The sequence below is a fragment of the Coregonus lavaretus genome, assembly GCF_964263955.1.
Source record: "Coregonus lavaretus genome assembly, chromosome: 20".
In the NCBI taxonomy this organism is placed as follows: Eukaryota; Metazoa; Chordata; class Actinopteri; order Salmoniformes; family Salmonidae; genus Coregonus; species Coregonus lavaretus.
Window position 1 is genome coordinate 8,306,196 of NC_140007.1, and position 9,359 is coordinate 8,315,554.

The 9,359-nt window shown below is 44.5% G+C and overlaps 1 protein-coding gene across 1 annotated transcript in view; it reads left to right on the plus strand.

The window, feature by feature from the left end:
• The window catches only part of LOC311147911 (IQ motif and SEC7 domain-containing protein 1-like), a 28,241-nt gene that overhangs the window by 17,405 nt on the left and 1,477 nt on the right, over positions 1-9,359 (plus strand). Inside the window, 6 exon segments of the mRNA XM_084184750.1 lie at positions 2,834-2,863; positions 4,009-4,134; positions 4,388-4,487; positions 5,880-6,041; positions 6,558-6,734; positions 8,660-8,709. Coding sequence (XP_084040876.1) covers positions 2,834-2,863; positions 4,009-4,134; positions 4,388-4,487; positions 5,880-6,041; positions 6,558-6,734; positions 8,660-8,709 — 645 coding nt within the window.

The following is a 9,359-nucleotide window of genomic DNA, read 5'->3' on the forward strand; positions in this document are numbered from 1 at the left end:
TTCTACAACTTGATTGGAGTCCGCCTGTGGTAAATTCAATTGATTGAACATGATTCGGAAAGACACACACCTGTCTCTATAAGGTCCCACAGTTGACAGTGCATGTCAGAGCAAAAACCAAGCCATGAGGTAGAAGGAATTGTCCGTAGAGCTCTGAGACAGGATTGTGTCGAGGCACAGATCTGGGGAAGGGTACCAAAAAATGTCTACGGCATTGAAGGTCCCCAAGAACACAGTGGCCTCCATCATTCTTAAATAGAAGAAGTTTGGAACCACCAAGACTCTTCCTAGAGCTGGCCGCCCGGCCAAACTGAGCAATCGGGGGAGAAGGGCATTGGTCAGGGAGGTGACCAAGAACCCGATGGTCACTCTGACAGAGCTCCAGAGTACCTCTGTGGAGATGGGAGAACCTTCCAGAAGGATATCCATCTCTGCAGCACTCCACCAATCAGGCCTATATGGTAGAGTGGCCAGACAGAAGCCACTCCTCAGTAAAAGGCACATGACAACCCGCTTGGAGTTTGCCAAAAGGCACCTAAAGGACTCTGACAATGAGAAATAAGATTTTCTGGTCTGATGAAAACAAGATTGAACTCTTTGGCCTGAATGCCAAGCATCACGTCTGGAGGAAACCTGGCACCATCCCTACGGTGAAGCATGGTGGTGGCAGCATCATGCTGTGGGGGTGTTTTTCAGCGGCAGGGACTGGGAGACTAGTCAGGATCGAGGGAAAGATGAACGGAGCAAAGTACAGAGAGATCCTTGATGAAAAGCTGCTCCAGAGCGCTCAGGACCTCAGACTGGGGCAAAGGTTCACCTACCAGCAGGACAACGACCCTAAGCACTCAGCCAAGACAACGCAGGAGTGGTTTCGGGACAAGTCTCTGAATGTCCTTGAGTGGCCCAGCCAGCGCCTGAACTTGAACCCGATCGAACATCTCTGGAAAGACCTGAAAATAGCTGTGCAGCGACGCTCCCCAACCAACTTGATAGAGCTTGAGAGGATCTGCAGAGAAGAATGGGAGAAACTCTCCAAATACAGGTGTGCCAAGCTTGTAGCATCATACCCAAGAAGACTCTAGGCTGTAATCGCTGCCAAAGGTGCTTCAACAAAGTACTGAGTAAAGGGTCTGAATACTTATGTAAATGTGATATTTCAGTAAAAAATATATATATACATTTGTAAATTTCTAAAAACCTGTTTTTGCTTTGTGATTATGGGGTATTGTGTGTCGATTGATAAGGGAAAAAAACGATTTAATCAATTTTAGAATAAGGCTGTAATGTAAAAAGTTAAGGGGTCTGCATACTTTCCGAATGCACTGTACTTAAATGTGGGTAAAACAGTATGTAAACATTATTAAAGTGACCAGTGTTCAATGACTAGAATACAGTATACACATATAAAGTGGGTAAAACAGTATGTCAACATTGTTAAAGTGACCAATTTTCAGTGACTATGTACATAGGACAGCAGTCTCTAGGGTTCAGGGTAGAGTACCGGGTGGTAGCCGGCTAGAACAGTGACTAAGACTCAAATGTTTGTGAAGGTCTTAGGGGCCAAGCCAAATTTCCTCAGCCTCCTGAGTTTGAAGAGCCGCTGTTGCGCCTTCTGTGTGAAGGGACCATTTCAGGTTGTCAGTGATGTGCACGCCGAGGAACTTGAGCCTTTCTACTTCGGCCCTGTCGATGAGGATGGGATCGCGCTCTCTCTGCTGTCTCCTTTAGTCTACAATCAGCACCTTTGTTTTGTTGACGTTGAGAGAGGTTTCCTGGCACCACTCCGCCAGGGCTCTCACCTCCTCCCTGTAGGCTGTCTCGTCGTTGTTGGTAATCAAGCCTACTACTGTTGTCGTCAGCAAACTTGATGATTGAGTTGGAGGCATGCGTGGCCACGCAGTCATGGGTGAACAGGGAGTACAGGAGGGGGCTGAGGACACACCCCTGTGGGGCCCCGTGTTGAGGATCACTATTGCGGAGGTATTGTGGCCTACCTTCACCACTTGGGGTCGGCCCTTCAGGAAGTCCAGGACCCAGTTGCACAGGTTGGGGTTCAGACCCAGGGCCCTGAGCTTAGTGATGAGCTTGGAGGGCACTATGGTGTTGAAGGCTGAGCTGTAGTCGATGAACTACTATGTATTCTTACATAGGTATTTCTCTTGTCCAGGTGCGATAGGGCAGTGTGCAGTGCAATGGTGATTGCGTCGTTTCAGTCATGTAAAGGTAGAAGGGGAAAAAAAGTGATTAACCCTGTATACCCCAGGGAGCTCCAGCCAGACTGATTTTAGCATGATGATGGACTCCACGTATCTCCCAGTGGAGGAGCAGGGGGATCACTCCTGCCCCACACGTTATAATATCATGCAAAGAAAAATGGTCCCTCATCATCACTAAACGGCAGTATCAAAACCTTCAGAAGACCGACAGTACAGGGAAGTACCTGGACATTAAAAAAACAATAATGTACTGTATCTGTCCCACTGGTATTGTAGAGCTAGAGATCTTGTTTTCACCTCAGTTGTTTAAACCACTTCATTCAACTCATTACTGACTCACAGACAGGACTACTGAGGCCCTACTTTGAGGTTCCCTTGAGGGTGGTTTGTACATAGATGGCTCATGGCTCATACAGACATAAACCGACAGACAGACAGACAGATCTTGTACCATGCTGCAACCGTACAGCTTTAGAGGGCAGAATTATCTGCATGACCCCATCAACGAGATGACGTATGAGATGTTATGCGATTGTACAGTACTGCGTTGATATGTAACAGGTTCTAGGCGTATGCACTTAAACACCTCTGATCTTTTCTCTGTCCTCTCATTGCAGATTGGATCTCTCCACCATGGTATAGGATGTGTAAGTACATGTTCACACTTTGGCATGTAATCACCATATCATTGTTATGCGTCGTTTTACTCCCCCGCAATCTCTATGTAACGCAAGGGCCATTTATATGTGTTTAGTGCTCGGCCTACATTAACATCACCCAGTTTTACTGTATCAGAATGGCTCAAATAATCCCCGTCCTGTAGATACTTGTTGTTTCAGATGGCTTTAGTTGGATTAAGGGTCTTCTTGCCCCTAAAAGTCCACACCTATTACTGAGATGAGCAGAATCTCCTGTGATGCACCTGTAAACAGAGTCAACACATATACATTCCTAGGTGCCAGTGAGCTGGACTGTTTACTGACTGTGTGCTGAGCCGAGCATGTATCACTGCCAAGGACCAGACCACACAGACGCCTCACATACACACATACTCACACACGCACACATACACACACACTCCTACCCACACAGAAGCCTCCCACAGACAGAGAGCATTTGTTCGAGTGGGTATTATTAGTCATGAATGTTTTAGGGGTGAGACATGTGCTGAAAGATTGTTCTGAATATATTTGAGAGAATAATGAAGTGTAACCTTCTGTAACCTACATGCTCACAGGCTTCTGTTCTACTGCCATTACACTGTTTACCTAATAATAGACTAGAGGAAAAACATCTAGATATCAGCTGGCTCCTGCTTTTCATTGGATGAATAAGACAGTTTTATACCGTCTTAATTGCCTGGTATTAAAGTTTTATGGGCACATTCTTTGTGGGAGTAAGTGACAGACGTGTCTTGATCCAAGGTAACCTAGTCTAATTACTCTGTGTCCCCCTGACTTCCAAACAAAGTACACCACCTCTCCTAACGACAATTAATACATTAAGATGAATAATGTAACAAGGAGAAACAGTCTCACGTGGGGGTTTATAGGACACTATTCAGACATCATTAAAAGCCATTTCCCCATGCACTCCTCACACTAAATCATCCTAAAATGGAGGCTCACTGTGTGTTTTCATTTCTCTGTTGGCATAGCTGAGGGGTGTGTGTGTGCGTGCATGTGCCCTTAACAACAGTTATACTTCAATTTGGGGTCATATTACTCTTTGACCTGAGCCCAGGGCCTGACCTCTGAGTGTTAGTGAGTAATGTTGTTGTGTTGGTTTCTAGGTGCTGTCCCTGCCCCATCGCAGGCTAGTGTGCTACTGTCGGCTGTTTGAAGTGCCAGACCCCAACAAGCTCCAGAAGCTAGGCCTGCACCAGCGGGAGATTTTCCTGTTTAATGACCTTCTGGTGGTAGGTGTCCCCTCCTGCCTTTCTCCTGTCCTGTCCTGTCCTGTCCTGTCCTGTCCTGTCCTGTCCTGTTCTGTGTTAAATATGGTCATTCAAATATGGTCATTCTACAGTAGCCTCACAGCAACAACAATGGGCAAAGAAATACAGTCTATGAGCTTTCAGTTCAAACCTTTCTTTTGTTTCTCCAATCTCTTTCTTCCCTCACAGTATAACGCATGTCTGTGTGCTTGTTTGGGTGTTTATTTGGTTGCAGGTGACAAAGATTTTCCAGAAGAAGAAGAACTCTGTGACATACAGCTTCCGGCAGTCTTTCTCTCTGTATGGGATGCAGGTTCTGATGTTTGAGAACCAGTGTAAGTAGAACAGACCTCTCCCTGTCCATTCAAATCAAATCAAATCCAATTTTATTTGCACATGCGCCGAATACAACAGGTGTAGGTATACCTTACAGTGAAATGCTTACTTACAAGCCCTTAACCAACAATGCAGTTTTAAGGAAGAATACCCCCAAAAAATCATAAAAAATACATTATAAAATAATATGAAATAAAGTAACAAATAATTAAAGAGCAGCAGTAAAAATAACAATAGCAAGGCTATATACAGGGGGTACCGGTACCGAGACAATGTGCACCGGTTAGTTGGGGTAATATGTACATGTATGTAGAGTTATTAAAGTGACTATGCATAGATAATAAACAGAGAGTAGCAGCAGTGTAAAAGAGGGGTGGGCAATGCAAATAGTCTGGGTAGCCATTTGATTAGATGTTCAGGAATCTTATGGCTTGGGGGTAGAAGCTGTTTAGAAGTCTCTTGGACCTTGACTTGGCGCTCTGGTACCGCTTGCCGTGCGGTAGCAGAGAGAACAGTCTTATTTATTATTATTATTACTTTTTTTTGTCATTTAGCAGACGCTCTTATCCAGAGCGACTTACAGGAGCAATTAGGGTTAAGTGTCTTGCTCAAGGGCACATCGACAGATTTTTCACCTAGTCGGCTCGGGGATTAGAACCAGCGACCTTTCGGTTACTGGCACAACGCTCTTAACAACTAAGCTACCTAAGCTACCTGCCGCCCCAGCCCTAGTCTATGACTAGGGTGGCTGGAGTCTTTGACAATTTTTAGGGCCTTCCTCTGACACCACCTGGTATAGAGGTCCTGGATGGCAGGAAGCTTGGCCCCAGTGATGTACTGGGCCGTACAGACTACCCTCTGTAGTGCCTTGCGGTCGGAGGCCGAGCAGTTGCCATACCAGGCGGGGATGCAACCAGTCACGATGCTCTTGATGGTGCAGCTGTAGAACATTTTCAGGATCTGAGGACCCATGCCAAATCTTTTCAGTCTCCATAGGTTTTGTCGTGCCCTCTTCACGACTGTCTTGGTGTGCTTAGACTATGTTAGTTTGTTGGTGATGTGGACACCAAGGAACTTGAAGCTCTCAACCTGCTCCACTACAGCCCTGTGGATGAGAATGGGGGCATTCACCATCTCCGCAATGTGTTGTTAGCCCAGCATGCTTATATAGTACATCCCACTGGGTTCAATTTGGCACATCTATATACATCTAACCATCCTGTGATGATGGAACGAGACACTGTTTATACTTTCAAAACAGACAGATTTTCAGAACGCGCTTTTAAACTTCCTTTGTGGTCGATGCCCCGAGTTTTAAAGGTCTCTCTCTCTCTCTCTCTCTCTCTCTCTCTCTCTCTCTCTCTCTCTCTCTCTCTCTGTGTTTGGACCAGATTACGGGAATGGAATCAGGCTTACATCAGCCATACCAGGTGCCGACATCAAAGTCCTCATCAACTTTAACGCGCCCAACCCCCAGGACCGCAAGAAGTTCACTGACGACCTGCGAGAGTCTATCGCCGAGGTCCAGGAAATGGAGAAATACAGGATAGAGTGTGAGCAGACATTTTAGCTCTCTATCCCCCGCCCTCATTCCCTCTCTCCCTCTCTCCATCCACCCCTCCCTCCCTGGCCGCTGCGGGCCATGTAAACTCAGTCAAGTAGAGGCAGAGAGGGCATGGTCCTCATCACTCACTCTGTTTATGAGGAGGAATGTTTATAGAGTTCACAGGGTGACTACCACGAGGAGGACTGTGTTTGCGGAAGGTGATTTATCAAAGAGAAACACACCGAAGACTGTTTTTAAGAATGAGTCAAATGTACGAAAGGATTTAGGTGCACTTTTACAATGTTACATTTGATTATTATGTAAATGCAATAGTTACCGAATGTATAGTAATAATCTATATGAAAGTAAGACAAGTGCCAGTGATGAAATGATATGAGGAAATGTAGAGGTATTGTATGTTTGAAGATGAACACTGAAACATACACACACACACACACACACACACACACACACACACAGTATCTTTACCTTACTCTCTCCCCATATGTATGTTCATATAAAGCTGAGCTGGAGAAGCAGAAAGGGGTGGTGAGGCCCAGTATGTCCCAGAGCTCTGGGCTGAAGAAGGAGGCTGGCAACGGCAACATGAACCGTGCCAGTCTGGACGACACCTACACCATGGGCGAGGGCCTGAAGAGGAGCGCCCTCAGCAGCTCCCTCCGCGACCTCTCCGAAGCAGGTGAGGTCAAAGGTCATCATTGTGTTCACAAGAGGGTCCTTTCCTGCGAGAGACCCTCTGTTGTTTTTACCACCTCACTCGTCCTATAGTAATATAACACGGAGCATCCAACATTGTTTTATAGCACCTTGAATTGATGTCAGACATCTCTAAGCTGTATTGATGATCAAGTAAAATGTAATTCCAGTGAGATGTTCCTATTAAATAACTTAAATGCATTCTGTATCTGGGCAGTGTGAGACTTGACAGGATAATTGCGCTTAAGTCCTGTAAGTTTAGTCCTAAAATTATTTTCTGGTACTGGTGCCCTACCCCAATGTGAAATAGTTTTATCGTAACCTGGGATTTGAAACAACAGAAGTAGGTTTGTGCCATTTGAAAAATATAACTTTCTAAATTAATAAGCTATTTGGTATGATGTTATCCATAGGCCTACTTTAGAGGGTTTGCCTTTCCACTGAAAAGTGATATTGAAGGAAGGATGACTCTCGCCCCTGTATCTAAATCAAAATATACTTTATATCTCAATGAACACCTTTGATTTTTGCACTTTTACGTGTCACATTCTCATGCTTAAATCCCTCTTTTCTTGTCACAACATTTCATGATAAGGCTTGCTTGTTATATGTTGAATTAATCCACCTTTATTCATTACCAGTCATTCTCTCATGTATTGCTGTGATCCAAGCCCACTGAATTCAATGGGGATCTGTTCTCATACAATAAGTGACGCAAGATGAGATCTGGTTCCAAAATTACAACAAACATCTCATTGTCATGAATATCGAGAATGTTTCACATAGCATTTCGGACTCTAAAGCAAATCACCTTGAGAACGTGTCATTCATTCTGGATCGCAGTTATGTTAAGACATCATGATAACGTAATGAAATCCATATAGAAGTTCTACAGTATCTCACATTAGGATGTATGTGCTCTGTTTCTAATGTCATGTTGGGTACTGTACTGAAATACTGATACGATAAGGCTAGTCAGTGCTGAAGTTAATAGATCGACATAGTAGTGTTTCCGCCCTCCTGTCTTAGCTAGGTGTTTGCGTATGTTTAAGCTCTAACTTTCTCAACGCAGGACGTGGCATGATAGTGTGGTCATTTCCTGTTTTTATTTTCTCGCCATTCTCCATCTCATTATGTACTTCCTGATATATCCATTCCCATTGGGTTTCTCCATATGTGAAGACTGGTCATGTATCCATTGGCTGAGCCTCTAACAGTGGCAAACCGTTCTATTTGCTCTTGGTCCTTTTCTGTATTTGCTCGTACACCTCATGTGCAACAGCCATTGTATTGCTTTTGATGTTTCTTCTCCTTCGTGACTGTCACTGCCATTGGCTCTCTACAAAGCCACCCGTTACCCTTCCTTATGACAATCTACATCTTGTGACAACATTAAATCCATGTTGTCACATTCTATCAGGGAAAAAATATATGAATTATCTTAACTAGTTGTAGTTTAGAGATACTAACATTGCTTAGCTCTTTGTAGTTATGCTGATGTCCTCAGCTGAATGTTGCAAAAATGATTTAAGGTTGAGCAATGCAGTAAATTCAAACTTTAGAATTGTGTTTTATTTTCATTATAACATCTAAGCTTATGACCAGAAAGATAGGATATATAATATGAATAGTGTAAAAGTACACAGACCAAATATCTCTCTTTATCTCCTAAGTAAATATCAACAAAGCTGCTAAAATAATGGACGTGACTTTGCGACAGTAATACCTACCTATCTATCAACCGGTCCCCCACACGCTCCCTGCCCCTTTTATCTCAGTTTCCAGTGTACTACTCACAACCCCCTGCACTGCCCCCTAGGGGAGAGGAGGGCTGCCTAAACCTCTGTAGTTGATCCAGGAGTGCTGTCCTATCCATCTCTAATCTGTGGTATTGCATGTCTCGGGCAGGCAAGCGTGGGCGCCGCAGCAGTGCAGGATCACTAGACAGCAATATGGAAGTAAGTTTGAAGCAGCTGGTGTCCAAGCTACTCTGTGATGATGTGCACTGTAAAAACATAGTTTATTTTTGTTGTTCTTGCACCCCTCTCTGCTTCATAGACTCTCAGTTTATTTTGTTTTATGACCTTTTTTTATTATAATTTTTTTATCTCGGATGCCTTTTAACAACCTGCCTGTCTCGGTTAGTGTGCATGCATGGGCTGCCTGCCTCTGACGCTGGCTAGATGGGAGACATGTCTTGTTTTGGTCATGTGACCAGTTTGCCTTTTTTCTTGAAACAAGCATGACTCTACTAGTAATCCCCCCTTCCTCCCTCTAATCCCCCCAGCTGTTTGTTTTGATCACCGTCTAATGTCTTCCATTCAGCCATGTCCCGACCCGCAGTTTGACTTTCCTTTAGGATTCTCTTACCTTAGGCAGGGGTGCCAGTGAATACCTGTTGTAGCACCTACTCTCCCCCTAGTGTGCAAACCTAAAGCCCCCCTCTCCTGTCCCCTGTCTGTCCTATTGAAAGAAAGCCCACGGAGGTTTGAGGCTCAGGGAGGAAGGTTATCTTACTGCAGCTCACGGTCACATCAATATCTCACTGTCAGAACTCTATCGATGGGCTTTTTACACACAATATGAAAGGGTCAATATGAAAGATGTG